The sequence below is a fragment of the Harmonia axyridis genome, chromosome X, assembly GCF_914767665.1.
Source record: "Harmonia axyridis chromosome X, icHarAxyr1.1, whole genome shotgun sequence".
In the NCBI taxonomy this organism is placed as follows: domain Eukaryota; kingdom Metazoa; phylum Arthropoda; class Insecta; order Coleoptera; family Coccinellidae; genus Harmonia; species Harmonia axyridis.
This window is the reverse complement of record NC_059508.1, coordinates 12,746,296-12,766,344: the sequence shown is the minus strand read 5'-3', so window position 1 is coordinate 12,766,344 and position 20,049 is coordinate 12,746,296. Positions and strand designations below refer to the sequence as shown.

The following is a 20,049-nucleotide window of genomic DNA, read 5'->3' as shown; positions in this document are numbered from 1 at the left end:
AAAGGGTCCGATTTTATACTGCCGTGTGGATTTCGAAGAAAAGTAAAACGATTATTGGTTCATTTCATGGAATCATTTTTGTTCTTCGTCTTTGCGAGATTTCTGTAATTTTATATTTTGGAAATCTTGGGGGTAATTACCCCCATTAACCCCCATTTCTACGCCCTTGATTTTTGGGTTAGAAAAATGATCCAAGTTTTGATGGAATCGACAGCACTCAGCACATAAGCTTCCGAAAGTGGTGGAACACGATTGACCCTGCCCAATTTTTATATCATACTTATAATCTCCATGAAATTCGAAATACCCCACATGAGATCATTTATCTGTGGTATTTTCAGACGCAGACCACTTTTTTCGAAAAATTCCATGGATATGAAAGTTTAAACTAGAGATCATATCTTGAAAAACCCTTCAGGATAATCTTACGATTTATCTTCCATTTGATTTCCGAAAAGTTTCAAGTCTTCTGCAAATTTATCATTCACAGGTGGTCCGAAAGACACAACAAAAAAACAAGTCAATTTTCCAAATAGCATGCCCTATCGGATAGCCCAGTGAGTTGTCTTTATTTTTTGTCTACATGTGCCTAAAACGAATAATTTTCAAAATGCTTCGCGTTTCATATTTTGTACTGGAACTGGCAGTATACTTGATAAATAAATATTGATGAGACTTTTTCACCTGGAAATATATATGATGATTTTTCAAGAGGCCTGAGTCTGTACCTGATAATTTTAGATATTCTACGAGATAGAAGGAATTAGTATAACATAGTGTAAAATCATACTCAGCATACTCGTATTCTTGAGTTATCTATCCCCATGAACGTGCATATGGCAGCAGTAATTTGTAAGCATTCATTTGATACAGACTTTTGTACAAATATTTGCGTCATGGTCTTACGAAGTATATGTTATTATATCTCATATGTATTCAATTTTTTATCATAATATCCACTTGAAATAACTATAGTTGTCAAAAATGATTCAAAACCAAGACAGAAGAATCTATAGAATATGTTGAGAGCATTGAATCCTGAGTTTTTAAGCGCTCGTTCGTTCACGCGCTAATTGTACCTTTGAAGGACACATAACCGTATAATAATTATACCTATCCAAGTATGTAAATGGCGAACAAGCGCTCAAAAGCTTCTGACTTCTGGTCTATCCTTATGAATTTGTATATAGCAGCAGTAACTTGAAACGGTTCATTTGATACATACTTCTCTACGAATGTTTGCGTCATATTTGTAAGAATTATGTATTCAATATTGAATTTATGATGCGATATAACATCTAGTAAAAAAGAAATTAGTTGTTAAAATCATTTAAAATCAAGACTGAAAAATATAGGTAAAATGACGAAAACACTGAAGTATTTACTTTTGAATGCTCCCTCATTCATACGCTAATTACGCCCTCGAAGACCACAAAAATATCCAAGGCGCATGACGGGACGAAAGCTCAAAAGATCCTGACTCCTCATCAGTGCTTCACTCATTTTTTGAATTTTCTATGATTCTAATGATCAGCAAGAAATTTTTGTGGGAGACTTGAAAGTGTTATTCTATATATAGGTACAAGCAAAATTTCAACTCGATCCTAACTGTTGAAACTGAAATATAAGGCTTTTTTCCATATTCTGCTTGAATTATCTATGGTTCTGATGAGGCTATTACACTATTGCAACATTTTTTACTCCAAGAAGTAAACGAAAAATTGAGAATATCTGGTATTAGACCTAGTAGAACTTGTGCTGCCTTCTAACAGCAATAACATGTACTAGCTTGAGAGCTATTGGTGTTTTCTCCTGGCCAATCCTTCTGCTCTCTAGTGGCTATCACTAGAACTATTCCAGGTGAGAGGCAGATCATGCAATCTGCATTTTTTCCTTATACAGTTATCAGAAATCTATAAATAACGGTATACAGTGACTTGATAGAATTATTATCAATAGATAACTTAGAACTTATGCTGTCTTTTCATAAGGTAAACATGACCAAAGCTATTGTACCTTGACGCCATCTAGCGATAACGGATACTAGGTTGAATTAGTGCTGACCTCTGGTAGCGATATTTTTTATACAAAGCTTGTCTAGTCCTCAAATATCTTTCAAAATTTGTAGCTGAACTAACGACAAAATGGCCAGCTAATTTCGATATCTGGGCCTAAAAAATTTCGTTTTTCCATGATTTCCTTATATAATACAATATGATTAAAATTCATAACTAACTATTTTTGCTAGAAAAATTGATATAAATGAAATTTCAGATGATTGTCCATTCTGCTCCAAACTTGAAGTGCTTAATACATTTTTTCTGCTCAAATTATTAGTTATCACATGTGGGGATGTAGAACTGGCCTTCCTAGGTATGTGCTCTTCAGGCAACCAGATTTGCAGCAGATGCTATGCTGTTTCAGGCAACCAGATTTGCAGCAGGTGCTGTGCTGTTTCAGGCAGTTCGAGTGGTAGATCCAATTGGCATGAATAGTATGTATATCAACAGTGTTGTCGAGAGTCCTTAATTCACCTCTTCGCAACTGCAGAAGCTTCTTGGTCTACGAGGACGAAAATTTCACAAACATTTTTGCTTGTTCAAGTCTGGGTGTGTTCCTCCAGGTCGTAAGTATCTTATTGCTTATCCATTATCATTGCCACACCTTGATGTTCTTTTATAAAGCTCACAAAATGATATACCTAGGATGTGTAATGTTGTTGCTTCTCAGTGGTAACTCTTGCTATATAATTCGAAGATTATCAGTGTGACCTGGTCCTTCCGACTATGAATATAATGGCGAGTTTCAACTAAAATTGGAACTGTCCTCCTTTAAGTCAGATTAGGCATCAGAATTTCAAACACCTAAGTTTTTGGGGGTCCAATATCATGACGATATAAGAGTAAAACAAATAAATAATAGAACTTATAAGATTTATTTGAGTAATGATCAACTATTTACATATATATGCCTATTAACATTAAGGTCTAACTGTTCAAAATAAAATATGAGAAAATGCAAATGAATCAACAACACACATTCAAAAATATACTACAAAAATTATAGAAAAAGATTTTATTAACAGTTTGTACAAACTATGTATATTACAACTTATTTCCTGAAAACTTGTATTTATGAATGTTTATTATATTTTAGTGCATGTAGATGCCAGAATCTAATTTCTCAGTAATAAATAAACCAATTAAAATGTACAATTTCCCGAAATACTGTCATCTAAATATCACAGGCAGGAGAATAAAGAGATATTAACAAGATAATTATACTATCAAGTGATCATTTGTGTCGTGAATTTACATAATCAAAACAAAATATATAATTGGAAGATCAGATGAGATTTCCTTAAGTGTAAAAAGCCCGATTGATTTTATATAAATAGTTAAAAAAATGTTCGAAAAGTACAAAAAATAATTATACCATATATAATTATCTATCCTCCAGAATAAAAGGTCACTAAATTATATCCCCTACCCTGGACATTTTACACTGATATCAACTAACTATCAATATTATATTTTTTATTTTAAAATAAATAATTATTCATAGAAGGGGGAGAGATATTTCAATTAGTTAACACTTTTGCGTTACAAAGGTGCATGAATAAATTGACTAGATCAGTCTGAAGAGCCAGTAGAACAAATAAATTAGATGATTGCAATAGAATGAAATGGCTTTTGACAGCAACGTCAAAGTGATCACTAATTAGAATATCAAATAGGAAGGTCAATTACTTATGTAGAATACAATCAGAAAAAAAATCATTCACTTAATGTTCATTTTGTTATAGGGAGTTCAATTAATTTACACTTTAGGAACAATTTGAATATTGAGGATTCACCATATTTGTGGGGTTGAATGGTCACATGTTGTAAAAATCATAACCCCACAATGGCTGCCAACCCTAGCTGTTTCTTGGCCTCTTTGATCCCATGTCCGACTGCGAGACACTTCCTAACATATATTTCAATTGAGGCATGAAATCGATGACACTCCGTACTTGAACTAATGGAACTGTTTCGTTGATATTTTGACATTTTCCGTTTTCTATTAACACTTGCATTTGGGAACTAAAAAAAAACAGTAATATGTATATATCATAAGTTTCATAAAATATATAAGAATGTTATCAAACAACTACACCTAATGAAATTTGTACAAATGTATGAAATAATTCAAGATAGGAAATACGTAGAAGTAGTATAGTGCTGAATTTAATTATATCATACATTTGGTAGTTCCATAAGTAGTATAATGCATGCAAGTAACTATGAGTATGGTCCGTATATCACCTTGGTTACTATGGTTAGTAAGTTGGTGGTCCGTATATGTCAAATTCCTCAAAAACCGGAGACTATTTCCTCAAACTTCAGTGAGTTAGTTATCTGTCACCAGAGCAACCGTACTTTTATTCTTGTTAGGTTCAGTAACCACGCCCACTCCGGTTGGCAGTTGTCATTTTAATTTTCAGATTATTGTTTATGAATATTTTCCATGACATCCAACACTCAAAAACATTATTATTTTAATAATGAAACAAATATCCTTCAGAGTAATTAAGAACTATTAGTCATTTACAAATCAAAAGGGATCAACCATTTATAACCTCCAAAATTCTGTCAATGAAGAATTTAGTTGAACATTGACAAGTGTCAAGCGGTCTGTAAATACGAAGCAGGTTACCGCTCTGAAATTCTCGGCGATATACGGACCATACCCTAATAAAAATAATATGAAATAGATTACTTACTTATTTGGTTTGAATAAGTCAACATCTAAAATTTGAAGTACTTGTTGACAAGATTGCACTGGTACATTGTTGAAAAAATTTGAACATAGGTCGGGCAATGTGACTAATAGGTCAGTGAATATAAAAGGCTTCATATTTATACATGGTAGCACCTTATTTTCAATTACTGCCTTTTGCATCTGATAGGGCACATGACTACCTCCTGTAGGAGGATCTGGAATAGGTTGTAATTTTCTAGAACAGTTACTCATTCCCATTCTACCATTGGCAACATTGTTTCTGTCATCTGTAATATTAGATTGTGATCTAGGTGATTGATGTGTTGTTTGTTGATTCATCATTTGATTTTGACTACTTGTCACTACATAGCTATTCTGCATTTCTCTGTTGACAAAAAAAAATATTATTACAATATTTTTAGAATGTCACTAATTGGATTATAAAACATGACTCGAAACAGGAGACCGAAGAGAAAAGGCATAATCAAGATAAATCATTTGAAAAGAATTAGTGATTTTAAAATCAGAATTATAAAAAACTAAGTTGCTATTTTTGAAAGACCCCTTTATGCAGATTCATTATTTTACCATGTATGTCACTTATATTGTTAATAATTCAATGAAATTAGGAGTGTTCTTCATGAAACTTAAGATAGCAGAGGTAATCAATATTGATGTACAAGAATGGAGATCCTGATGATTATGGTAACAATATTACCATCCTTTTGAAAATTATTCAACTAACATATTGCAAACAAATAATGGAGTTCTTTGTAGGTAATCGTCTTTTCAATAAAAGCCAGCATAGCTTTCTGATTAGATAAGGTCATATTTTAGAGACAGAACCCAGTCGATGAAAGTTGATGGAATAATTACAAATTTTAACGAAGTACAGTGGAAATTGGGATACAAGTAAGTATAGGTATAATGCAGAAATGACTTCGATACGTAAGTAGAATGGGAGTTGACTTTGTTGATTATTTAATGGAATATGCAGAGGAATCTTCTAGCAAAACAAAATCCAAAAGATATATGGCATAAATATATAAGGGTTCCTTAATATTGTTTCATAAAAACATAATACTATTTAGCAAGTACAGGTATAGTAATATGAGAATACAGGAATATAAATTTCCAAAATGTGACAACATGTCCACAACATCACAGAAAAAATTGGAATATAAATGAATGAAACTCGATAACAATCCACCAGAAAACCACTAAGTGTTCAAAAAAGGAACTAAACAAAATCGTGGTTGACATGGAATTATGTATATGCGTTAGAAGATTATAACTGAAACTTTATATTTACTGCCACTATTTCATTTCTCTTTATGTTTGTAATATATAGTGATTTAAAACATAGATTATTATTATTACCAAAATTCACTTTTTCTCCTGTTTGAATCAAAGGTTTATAATGGCCGTATATTATAAAGAATCCAAAATCAAAATTGCAAGTGGCCAAACAAAAATACACCACTTTCAGGTTCAGCCGAGTGAAATTTTAAATTTATTAAGTCTTATCAAGCTCAAAAACTTCTGAATATCGAACAAATTGTTCAATTCAAAAATTAAATCGATAAATACAGTGAGTGAAATCACATAAGTGCTACATTTAGAGTATTTACTTACACGAAGTGGAAGTGAAACTTCTTATTTTGTTATCTGATTTGCTTGGCAATTGAATGGGATTGAAAAAAAAAACTAGTATATACATAAAAGAAAAATTTGAAATTTATTGTGCTTGTTTTTTTGCATTTCTCTAAAGAAACAAATATTTTGACTCGACTATTTCTCTTGCTCAACTTCTGAAATAATTGTTGCTACCATCTTGCTTCTTGGTCACTTTGCTGCAGTTTTTGGTCTTTGTGTTGTGTTAACCGGTTTTGTAGTAGTTCTTGAACGCTTCCGTCCTAGAGATTTTTCCATTGTGGCAATTTTATCAGCACCACTAAAAAGATATTGATGGAAATAAATTCTTTGGTAACCTTTTAAGATATTCGTGAATGTTAATACATTAATAAATACTACAGTAATAAAATAGTTAAATATGATCTATACATACATTTACTTCTATTTCTCTAAATACATTTTTATGTCGAGCACTTTGTCCGAGGTAAACTGCACATGTGCGTGAGACATAACGACAGAAATTTTAGCGTAATACCTTAAGAAGTTTCACTTCAGTGATGAACTGTTTACGTTTGAGAAAATAATAACTAAGTCATTGTCAGTTAAACTACTAAATTACTTACTTTCGTTTGGATTCATTTAATTTGCTTGTTGACATATTTTATAATCAATTAGTTTCATTTTTATCGTTTGGTAATAGTATTTTCATAATTTTGATTTTACTGTACCTTGAAGTCATGCCCCCATTCATATGCCGGACATCTACCAATGGAGGTGGGTATTTATTCATTTGGGGTGCTGCTTGATGGTAACCGGAAGTTGCTTGCATGTTGGGCTCACCCAAAATCATGTAGTTTGCCGCATTATTTGACTGGGTATTCGAATATGAAGATGACTGCCTGAAAGAAATTCAACATTCTCAATACTCAAATATTCATACATGTTTGCATATACTTAAGATCGTGTGGATGCCTCTTTCAACATATATTTACACTTCAACATTGAGGTGCTCAATAATATTCTATTCGGACTGTAACGCAGTAATCTGTTTCATATTCCGAATGAAATATTCAACATGCCTCGAAACTTCTAGTATTGAATCACAATATTTGTATTATTGTTTTTAAGATTATAGTTTCAAAAAATTGTTTCAAATAGATTATGGTGAATTGGATTTCACCGAATTAAATCAATATATTTTAACAAATTGTTAATATATATATATACAGAACTCTTGTAACATGAAATGTATTTGTGATTCCCTTCTCACAACAGGGATCAATTCGTTAATTGGAGTAAATTTCAAATGCTCTCTGAAAAAAGATAGCAATTGAAACTTAATATTATTTAAAAAGTTTAGATTCAAGAGTTGATTAGTAAGCATTAAAAATTGAAATAAAAAAAAAAACAATTTCAAGTGAATTACGTATTTTTTAATTCACAAAAAACAGTTTGCTGTTCAACAAACTGCTTACTGAATGTAGGAGAATATCTTGTAGGCGTATTCGAGATATGCGTTCAAAAGTAAGTACAATTACTGAATTCTGTCTTGTTCAACCAATACTTCTTATGATACAGTAACGAATACAATGAGAAAATGCTACCTATACCTCAAAGATCTCTTTCTGAATATGGAATGGTAAGGGGTAAGTACACCTTTCATTTCAATATTGTCGTCTCAATACTGAGTGATTTTAATATTTTTAGGAAGCTATTATGTGAAGACACCTTCAGGTTTTCTTGGAAGATGACTGACACAATTGGAATAATAACATTGATTAATAATTCGTTATATCATGAATATTTCCAATGACTACCTCAAAAAAAAAAACAATAACGCATGATAACAGATTATCAAAAAATGAATCATAGAGTGAATAACATTCTTTTCGCAAATATAAAAGGAACGATTGTTCTTCTATGGAACACCATGGCGTATCAATACTAATAATAGTGGAAATATTATCAGGGTAATGTTATGCAAGAATTACTTAGAGTTTGTCGAGTTTCAAGGTTAAGTAACGCAAATGACATTGAAAATACTCCATAGCAACAAGGATTGACAGCTTCCAAGAATCAGGTCATTTGGAATTAATGATTTCTGAACGGAATATTGCACATCTAGGGATGTTATGAACAAATATATATATATATTTTTTTAAATTTTCAATCATCCCTAGTAAGTTTAACTAGTGTAAGATTTCGAATTTTTACTTATACTTACCAGTCATCCTTTCCATAGGTTGGATAACTAATGAGACAAGTTGTGATTAGTTAGTAGGTTTTTGTCTTAAAAAAATGATGTTAATTCTCAAACTCTAAACAGCTCAAGATCTGTATGCATGCAAGGGCACAACACAATCATATTATTCGTAATTTTATGAACTAGGGGGATTTATGCATGCCGCATCCGTCAAAAGGAAAATTTTTTGAATATACTACTTAATTATTAAAGGGCTCAATTTAATGTTTGATTCAAGCTATTTCGACTATCTTATGCTTGTGTAGATATCTAAGAAGCTGAATGATTGCGAGAGGTAGGTAAACCATTTTTACTCTATGTAGGCTTTGTTACTGTGACACAACACCTTCGGAGACAGTACTGTTTTGGTTTGACGATCTCCCCGGTATCAGAAAATTTCTCTTCTGTCCTGGAACTGCCAATCTCTACCAAATACCTTCTCTGCTAGGCAAACCGTCATAATATTCAGTTTTTCCAATTTAATTATGTTTTTCAATTCAAATACCAAGAAACTGAACATTTTAGGTGATATAATAATCTTAATTAATAATTTTGAATTTAATCGAGATTCACCATTATGGTTAATATAGCCATGGTGTGAAATTATCGATATGTCTCATATATTTTCGAAAAAACGTCATTTTAAACTTTCAAATCTATATTGTTGAACAATCATGTATATTTAAATATATTTGACATGAATCCTCACAACTAAGACAGTGAAAAGTTGCATGGATGGCCACGGAAAAAAAAAATTGAATCATTCGGAAAAATTGTTGTATTAGGCCAATTGAAAAGTACCCGGTCTGATGCACAGATGGCTTCGCTAGTTTCAAATCCATATGATTTAACCAGTTTTATTGGTTATGACACCGAATTGGTATATATATGAGGTTTGCCTTTTATATTTCGGGCCAATTGAAAAGTCCCCGGTCTGATGAACAGATGGCGGTGATAGTATTGAATTAATATGGTTTTTAGTTAGTACCAACTCTCAAACGATACATGTCAAAATTTGACAGCAGTCAGACCATTAGTTTACGAGATAATCCGTTGTGAGTGTAGCTACTTTTCTTATTTGAAAAAAGATGGAAAAAAAGATTTTCGTGTGCTGATAAAATATTGTTTTTTGATGGAAAAAATTCAATTGAAGCAAAATTTGGCTCGATGAAGAGTTTCTGAAGTCTGCATCAGGAAAATTAACCATCATTGATTGGTATATCCTAAGTTTAAACGTGGTGAAATGAGCACCGAAGACGGCGAACGCAGTGGACGCCCAAGAGAGGCTGACACCGACGAAAAAATAAAAAAAGTTCACAAAATAATTTTGAATGACCGTAAAATGAAGTTGATCGAGATAGCAGATATTGTGAAGATATCATCTGAACGTGTACATCATATCATTCACGAATATTTGTACATGAGAAACCTGTGTGCAAAATGGGTGCCGCTTGAGCTCACAATCGATCAAAAGCAACAACGTGTTAATGATTCTGAGCAGTGTTTGAAGCTGTTGAATTGCAATAAACTTGAATTTTTGCGTCGATATGTGACAATGGATGAACCATGGCTTCATCATTTCTCTCCGGAGTCCAATCGAGAGTCAGCTGAGTGGACTGCACACGATGAACCGAATCCAAAGCGAGGAAAAACACAACAGTCAGCTGCCAAGGTTATGGGATCAGTATTCTGGGATGCGCAAGATATAATATTCATTGATTACCTCCAAAAGGGCCAGATCATCAACAGCGATTATTAAAGAAATAGATCTCTCGCTCAACACTTGGTGAAACATCGTTATTTTAAATTTGTGAACGTATAGTCAAGTGTTTTTATTTATTTATTAATAGCGATTATTATATAGCGCGTTATTGGATCGTTTAAACAATGAAAGCGTTGAAAAACGGCTCTATTTGAAGAAAAAAAGGTGCTATTTCATCAAGACAATGCGCCGTGTCAAAAATCAATGAAAACAATGGCAAAATTGCATGAATTGGACTTCAAATTGCTTCTGCATCCACCGTATTCGCCAGATCTGGCCCCCAGCGACTTTTTACTGTTCTCAGACCTCAAAAGAAGCTCGCAGGAAAGAAATTCAGCGCCAATGAAGAAGTAATCCCCGAAACTGAGGCCTATTTTGAAGTGAAAGACAAATGGTACTACAAAAAATGGTATCGAAAAGTTGGAAGATCGCTATAATCGCTGTATCGCCCTCGAAGGCAACTATGTTGAATAATAAAATCGAATTTTGCCAAAAAAATGTGTTTCACTATGGTAGACCGGGGACTTTTCAATTGGCCTGTTATGTTGAACTGAATATTTTGTGGGTCTAGATTATTGATAATTGAAACACTATTCAATTTGAAGCTCTCTCACTCTCTAATTGTTTTGAACTGGAAGTTTTTAATTACTATTAATGTTCTTTAAATTAGCTTTGTTAGTTAATAAGGCATTAAACAGTTAATATTTGCATGTGAATTTTGAAATCAATGACTAGTAAAACAAGAATATACGAACATTTCTATCAAGAGAAAACCTGATAATAATATATATTCTATACTAAATGATAGTGATAGTTTTTTGTTGTCTTTATCACAATACCTTAAAATTATCATATGATATCATTGTCTGTAATGTCGTCAGAATGTGATGTTATGTGTATTTTGTACAATTTTCTTCGGGGAAGAAGAAAAAGAAGCTCATGACATATAGATTTAATTCTATTCAAAATCCAAAATGATAAATACTGATAGCAACATATCCAATAAATAAATTCTACTAAGTTGATCAAGAATTATAACATAAATGGCTTCCAAAGATGCCGAACATATAAGGCTTCCGAAGATGCCGAACATATATAACATATATGGCTTCCGAAGATGCCGAACATATATAACATATATGGCTTCCGAAGATGACAAACACATATAACATATATGGCTTCCGAAGATGCCGAACATATATAAATTAATACATTGATCGAAGCTTTCATTATATAGTAGCATTCGTTTTTTTCAACATTAATACAGATTATATGAAATATAATAGAACACATGGATTAGGTCCCGAAATTCTGAATCGTATCATCCATTTCCGTTTTGTTTGGTTCTTGTTAGGAACAACATCTCGTGCTACATCCTGAAAGACGTTTCAGTATCAATGGACCTTTATCCAGTATCAGATATATTATTAATCCTAGACATCGTCATCGTCACTGTCGATAACGATGACACCTTCATGTATATAGTGCCATGAAGGGACTTGATTCCTCACCATCATATCTACGGAATGAGCTAACGCTCTTAAATCCATGTGCAGATCCATCATGCCCGGAATCTGAAACAAAACGAAAAGAAGCCAGAATTTCTTTAAATGGTCTAGTTTAATCTGATAAAGAGAATCTCAACAAATGACTGATTTTCAGGAATATATTTCAAAAAAACAATTGTTAATCAACACCTTTCAACAATAGAACCTGTGAACCAAAAAAAGCAGGATTTCCACATCAAGGCAAAAACATTTCAGCGTTCTCGTAATGACCATTCGTGAATTTTCCTGAAAATTCAGAAATCGCCAAAAATCTAATAATTCCCAAACAACATAATCATATTTGTTGACAACAAAATCAATAATACATACACTAGGGGAATAAATTAAAGGATCAAAATAAAATTCGACATTTTCAGCGGTTTTTCACATGGCTGTATTTTCGATAAAAATAGTCCAATACGAATTTGAAAAAAAAATTTTCTTGAAGCTTGAAGTTTATAGTTTAGAGATCTCTTGACCAAAAAATTATTTGAGCAAAGTTTACCACTCAATGCTAATGAATGCAGTGAGAAAAATTTCTGCGAAATTTTTTCAGTTTTTATTTTTGGTTTACAGAATTGGAATTTTTCAACTCAACCACTATATGGATGAGATAACTTGTTCAGTCAGCTTCAATATCCCTTTTTCAAAACTTCAATGCGAGCTCTTCTCGCTGAAATATCAAATTTTGAATTGAAAAGGACCTTTTTGTCTTTAACCATCGATATCTCACCTATCAATGATTTCACAGAAAATTTAAGGGATGTTTTGAAATCTTGAATCAATACTCTATAAGAAGTAGCTATTGCTTTTTCGGAAAAAATTTTTTTTCGTTCTCTACATTAATTTGAAAAGTTGAGAAAAAAAGGGCTTTCGAAGGCTTTTTGGATATTCAACCGCTGAATTGAAAATATCGAGGAAACCATCAATATTAAGTATGCGTCTTACAGTTCAATTTCACCACAAAAATCCCACAGAATTTCAATTCAATCCATGGAACGGGATTTTGTTTCATTCGATCGAATTTTCAAAAAAATTAAAGGATCACACCTTATAACCATGATAGGGAATCAAAATAATTTTCAAATTATAAAAATTCGTTGTGAAAAAGAACTGGCTTTTTTTAACGTTGAAAAATTGAGATATGCAATTTCTGAAAAGCGAGAAGATCGAGTTCGAAATTCCCTTGGGTATATCAACTTTATTTCGAAATTAATGAGGTTTTATCATCAAGATCATGAAATCAAAATACGGAATCGCATAAGAAATGATAATAACATGTTGTCTTGAATTATTTGAAGTCAATAAAAAAACTAAAGCAATTTTTTTTTTAATTTTTTTGATAAAAATGCAAAAAAGAAAAACTTAAAAATTGATATTCTGTGGTATTTTGGTGGTGATATTGAGCTTTAAAACGCATACTTAACATCGATGGTTTATTCGATATTTTCAATTCAGCGCTTGATTATCCAAACAACCTCCTAAAGCACTTTTTTCAACTTTTCAAATGTACAGAATGAAAAAATTTTGTTTTCAAAAAACCAATATCAACTGTTTGTAGCGGGTTTATTCAAGGTTTCGAAACATCTCTCAAATTTTCTGTGCAATCAGTGGTTGCCGAGATATTGATAATTGAAGACAAAAAGGTCCTTTTCAATTCAAATTTCGATATTTCAGCGAGAAACACTCGTATCAAAGTTTTGAAAGGATGATTTTGAATCAGAGTGATCAAGTTTTCTCATCCATACAGTGCTTGAGTTGGAAAAAAAAATTCCAAGTCTGTATGCCAAAAATAAAACTGAAAAAATTTCGCAGAAATTTTATTTACTGCATTCATTAGGATTGGGCTTGAAAAATTCCTTCATCATGACATCTCTAAACTATAAACTTCAAGCTTCAAGAAGTTTATTTTCAAATTGAGATACGACAATTTTTATCAAAAATACAGCCATTTGGAAAACCGCTGAATATTTTGAATTTAATTTTGATCCTTTAATTTTTTCCACTAGTATATTTGATGACGCATCAGGGAGAGTATGATTTCCCAACTGAATATGTGTCATATGCTTTTCTCTTACACTCTTTTCAATCAACTTTTGCTTCTTCTTCTTCTTCTTCCACATATCATAGGCCTTAGGCCTGTGTTTTCCAACTCTCAGCTCTCTTGAGATATTGATGACCACGAATCCACGAATCAACTTTTGCTTTTTGTAGGAAATTCCCTACATAAAATCAGCAGTGTTTGTTATTTACGACCAGAATTATATATTAAAATTCGTGAAAATCAGTCTAGTTGAAAACATATATCTGGCATCTTTTCATTTTGACTCAACAATTTCTGTTCATAACTCAATAACTGTTCCTTGAGATAGAAAATATTGAATGAAGTAGACATGACAGAATAAAATAAATCTTTAAAACAGTATTACTTAAATTTGAATAATAAAATATTGATTCAAATTTATGATTGGTTAAACCCACCATTATACACAAAGAAATATTTGTCCGTTTTTTTTTTATTGACCTACATAACAAGCACATTAATATTAACTTTATATTGTTAGAAACACACCAAACTGAATTTAGCTGCTGATGATAGTGGGAAATTTGTTTCAGAGTGATAATGAATCAGCGATTAAACAGACTGATTTATTTTCAAAAGATTCATGAAATTTTTTGTCGCATATTCTTGACATCTGCCTTCTATTATTTTTTATTTAAAACTTATGAATAGAAAGCGAAATAACTACAACCATCCGGACAATTCCAAAAAATACTTCAAGTACAACCTTGTGTATTAGTTAACCTGTTTTTGAAGATACGTTTAACAGATCCAAACCTGAAGTGATGAGTTATTTTTTCGAATAATTTTATATGAATTGTTTCATTCATAATGGAAGGTATAATAATAATAATTAATTGAACTCAGAAAATAAACTGTAAGTTAGATTAGAATAACTATTTAATTAGAACTATTCAATTTTTTTAGCTCTGTTCACCTACAACAAACCAAAATAAAAAACTCAAATAATCAAATACGATCGAAAAAAGATACTGTCATAATTTGGCTCAACTGAATGTGATAATACAAGAATGTTTATTATTTCTACTAAATAACCTTATCTTAGAATATGTGGAATCTGAAATTTGATTGAAGTTTTTTGTACCAGTGAAAATGAATCAAAAATTATTCTCAATCAGTCTCGTTATATTTTGATAGTTCTTTTTCATATTACAGAAAAAAGTTTTGCGCACTTGAAAACAATGAAATTAAAAACAAACAAAAATACGATGACTAAACGAGACAAAGAATTTGTTAAAATATTTCAATGAAAGCATCAAAAAGAAATTTCACCAAAGAAAATTTCACGTACGAGTTTGATGTTTTTTCATACATTCTTAGGTCGATATTTTGGTTGGGCTTTCTCACCGTGTCCTATTATCCCTTCAGTCACTATATTATTCACACTTAAACTGGATAAAGAATGAACAAGGGCGTAGATTTTTTTTCTTGGGGGGTAATCGAAAAAAAAATTTTTAATGACATTGTTTACTCATATCCATAATGTGAGAAAAAGAGGTTTGATAACGAAGTTGAATCAAATTACTCGAAATAATTTTTTTATTACCAATTCGATTGTTCTTATCTTATACTGGGTGTTGCTGAATTGGAGATTCGAAGGAAAATAGGAGATTCCTTGGATCATTTTGATTTTTTTTTAGTTTCGAGATTCAGGGTATTTCTTGCAGTACTACTTTTTTGGGATGCTTAGCCAGTTTATCGAATCTTTATTAATCTTCGCTACATAGTATAAGGTGTGTGAATAAGTCTTTCCCGTTTTTTTTTTCAAATTTTGAGCCTTTATTGTGAAAAAATGGTTACAAATGAATTATTGAAAGTATTGGCCATCGCTAGCTACAACTTTTCCCCATCTTTCTGGCAACATACGAATCCCGTTGCGAAAAAATTCGACCGGTTTGGCCTCTATCCAGTCATCCACCCATTTTTTGGCTTCCTCGTAGGAATGGAAGTGCTGGTCAGCCAGGCCATGCGTCATCGATCTGAAGAGATGGTAATCAGACGGAGCAATGTCTGGACTATACGGCGGGTGTGGTAGGACTTCCCATTTGAGCGTTTCTAAGTATGTTTTCACCGGCTGTGCAACATGTGGGCGAGCATTGTCATGTTGCAAAATAACTTTGTCGTGCCTGTCGGAGTATTGTGGCCGTTTTCCTCGCAGTGCGCGGCTCAAACGCATCAATTGTCGTCGATAGACCTCGCCTGTGATCCTTTCATTCGGTTTCAGAAGCTCATAGTAAACCACACCTAGCTGGTCCCACCATATACAGAGCATGAGCTTGGCGCCATGAATATTTGGCTTGGCCGTCGATGATGATGCATGGCCGGGTAGTCCCCATGATTTTCTTCGCTTCTGATTATCGTAACGGATCCACTTTTCATCGCCAGTCACGATACGATGCAGAAAACCCTTTCTTTTATGTCGCTGAAGCAGCTGTTCGCAAGTGAAAAAACGCCGTTCGACGTCTCTCAGCTTCAGTTCGTACGGCACCCAATTTCCTTGCTTTTGGATCATTCCCATGGCTTTCAAACGCTTGGAAATGGTTGTTCGGTCAACTCCCAATGCTTCAGCAAGTTCTTCTTGCGTTTGACACGAATCTTCATCAAGCAAAGTCGCCAATTCTTGATCTTCAAATATTTGCGGCCGCCCGGAACGCTCCTTGTCTTCCACGTCGAAATCGCCACTTTTGAAGCGTCGAAACCATCCGCGAACACTTGAATCATCGACACAACCTTCTCCATAAGCTTCCTGAAGCAACCGATGCGCCTCGGCAGCAGATTTCTTCAAATTGAACCAATAAAGTGAAACTTCCCGCAAATGACGTCGACTCGGCTCAAATTTCGACATTTTCACGATTTCAAAAATTTATGATGCGAAAAAATTTCAACTAATGTATTAGTGTGGAATTGTTGACAGATGAATAAGCTTTGATTATGACATATGTAACCATTAAATACTCGCACAGTATTGGTGGCGCCATCTCTTACAAAAAACGGGAAAGACTTATTCACACACCTGATAGGTTAATAAGGAAAAAAACTTATAATTAATTTATTTATCACAGCTACCTAACTGGATCTTTACAATAATTTGAATTTTCCTGAGAATTACTATAGAGCTGTTTGAATTTTTTTCTCGAAATCGATTTCAGATACGACAAAACTCCAACAAACCAAAAAGTGTAGTACTGAACCGGTTTTTTTTTTTATTTTTCTAAACTACCAGTGGTTCACAAAAAAATAATTCTGGAGGAAAAAGATTTGCATCTGAAATTAGGATATCAAATAATGTGGACTTATAGGAGTTTTTTTCATGAAATGATCCGAGGAATCTGTCATTTTCATTTGTACCTCCAAATTAGGAACACTCTGTCCATTTAGTCAATTCAAATCTGATGTCTTCACAAATAAATTGTAATTTGAATGGAACACAATAAATTGTACAACACAGCCAGACAATTTTTCGATGCGAATTTCTCAGTTCAGTTCTTTGAGGAATATTGAAATTTTGTGACGAGAAAATACAAAAAAACCGAAAACAACAGGTAAGTGTATACCGCTGACGAATGCAAAAATCACAGGTGGCAAATAAGGGGCTGGGGCGATGCCGAGAAAGCGGATAGATTTTTACTGACGTGTCGATTCAAAGGAAAGTAAATTGATTATTATTGGTTCATTTTTATATGGAGAAATTTTCGTTCTTCGTCTTTGCGAGATTTCTAAAATTTTATATTTTGAAAATCTTGGGGGTTTGGGGGGTAATTACCCCCACTCCCACCCGATTTCTACGCCCTTAAGAATGAACACCGTTATGTAGAATATTTTCAATTTTTCTGATTAAAGTGCTGTGACTAAAGTGGCGATGGTACACAGTAACAAAACCTACCCAAAGCACAACCAGTTCTCTTAACTTGTACAAGTTTTGAGAAGTCTCATAGAGGTCCAAGACAGTCAGTATCAAACAAAAAACGTTAATATATTCCTCTGTATGAATTAAGGAATTGCCACACTGAGAAATAGCAGAAATAAAAACACACCGTGAAGATTAGTCATGTCCACCACCATGAAAATCAATATTCTATTATTCAACAAAAACTGCTTATCTATAAAGAAATTGATGAGTCATTGGAAAGATGCCATTTTTTTAACAAGTGCGTCATTCAACTTGAATAAATTTCCAAGATTTTCTACTCTTATCCCAAATTATTTTCTCGGAATATTCATCAATAACGTACTTGTTCAGAATAGAGTTTGATAATGAGTATTAATTACCCCCAAAGTTCTGTCTTCAAGTTTTTGGAAGTACCAAAGAAGATATTCGTTTTGGAATTCTTCTTGGTACTCAGCAACCACTACCACATCTCCATCTTCAAAAACAACCCTCAGTTCGAAGTCTTCATCAGTTCTCCTTTTTTTCTTTTTTTCCGCTTCAATTTTTCTCCTCTTATTCATTTTTTCTTCCGCATCATTCACTCGTTTTAGGGCCTTATTCTTACTTTCTGCTTTACATTCCCCTTCGTTGCCTGTATTTTCGATGTTTTTTGGTGTGGTTGATTCAATACCACTGGTGGAAGGTTCCTCTTGAAAAAGCTCATTTCCAGCATCACTAGTGAATAATTGCTCTGGTTCATTATGAAAGTTTATTATTTGATCAATTTGAGTTTCAAGATTTCCGGTGTAGTTTTGCTCCCTATTTTCATCAATGACTCCTGATTCATTATCTAATTCCATTGGAACAACTTCATTATGAAACATTTGAAGAATTTCATCTAACTCACTTGTCGAGAGTTGCTCCACGTTTTCTTCAGTGATTCCTTCAACAATTTCAGTTGCCCCTTCATTTTCACCATCGAAGTCCGCTTTTTCTCCAACTTTCATCTGATCTTTCTCGTAGTTTTCCGATTTGTTCCCAATATCTATCTGGGAATCGATTGCCAATAATTCAGGAAATAGCTCGGGGAATGCTTCCCCAAAAAAGTCGTTCATCGTTTTCTCATTTTCATTTTGTATGTCATCATCACCTTTGGTTTCATTTTCATTACATGATTTTTCCCTGCTCTCTAATTCCATTTCTATTTGTCCAATTTCCATTTCTATTTGTCCAATTTCTCTTTCAGATGCTTCAATTTTTTCTTCTTCATGCGTCCCTGCTTCTTGGGATATAATTCCAATTTGCCGATTCAATTCAGAATTTGCATCGTTTTCAACACTTGCTTCAATTTGTGTTTCCCTTTTGTTTTCATCTTCATTAACATCTGATTCAATTTCAATAATTTTTATTTGTTCTGTGACTGCATTTTCAGTTTCTCTTTCAGATGCTTCAATTTTTTCTTCTTCATGCGTCCCTGCTTCTTGGGATATAATTCCAATTTGCCGATTCAATTCAGAATTTGCATCGTTTTCAACACTTGCTTCAATTTGTGTTTCCCTTTTGTTTTCATCTTCATTAACATCTGATTCAATTTCAATAATTTTTATTTGTTCTGTGACTGCATTTTCAGTTTCTCTTTCAGATGCTTCAATTTTTTCTTCTTCATGCGTCCCTGCTTCGTGGGATGTAATTCCAATTTGCCGATTCAATTCAGAATTTGCATCGTTTTCAACACTTGCTTCAATTTGTGTTTCCATTTCGTTTTCATCTGATGAAATTTCTATAATGTCACTTATTACATCAGATCCTTTAATTTCATAATCTTCAAACGTCCCTCTTTGTGCGAATCTAATTCTAATTTGCCGAAGCCATTCACTTGCTTCAATTTTTCTTTTCCTTTCATTTTCATCTTCAACGTCTGATTCAATTTCAATAATTTTTATTTGTTCTGTGACTGCATTTTCAGTTTCTCTTTCAGATGCTTCAATTTTTTCTTCTTCATGCGTCCCTGCTTCGTGGGATGTAATTCCAATTTGCCGATTCAATTCAGAATTTGCATCGTTTTCAACACTTGCTTCAATTTGTGTTTCCATTTTGTTTTCATCTTCATTAACATCTGATTCAATTTCAATAATTTCTATTTGTTCT

At 32.9% G+C, this 20,049-nt stretch overlaps 1 protein-coding gene across 1 annotated transcript in view; it reads right to left on the bottom strand.

Moving 5' to 3' along the window:
- Positions 1-2,919: 2,919 nt before the first annotated feature.
- LOC123686486 overlaps positions 2,920-20,049 on the bottom strand; it is a 32,265-nt gene continuing 15,135 nt past the window's right edge. Inside the window, exons 2-4 of the mRNA XM_045626659.1 lie at positions 7,128-7,298; positions 4,766-5,149; positions 2,920-4,085 (exon numbers count right to left, since the gene is read on the bottom strand). Of these exons, the coding sequence (XP_045482615.1) occupies positions 3,920-4,085; positions 4,766-5,149; positions 7,128-7,298 (721 nt within the window). The 3' untranslated portion in view covers positions 2,920-3,919. The remainder of the gene's footprint in view (positions 4,086-4,765; positions 5,150-7,127; positions 7,299-20,049) is intronic.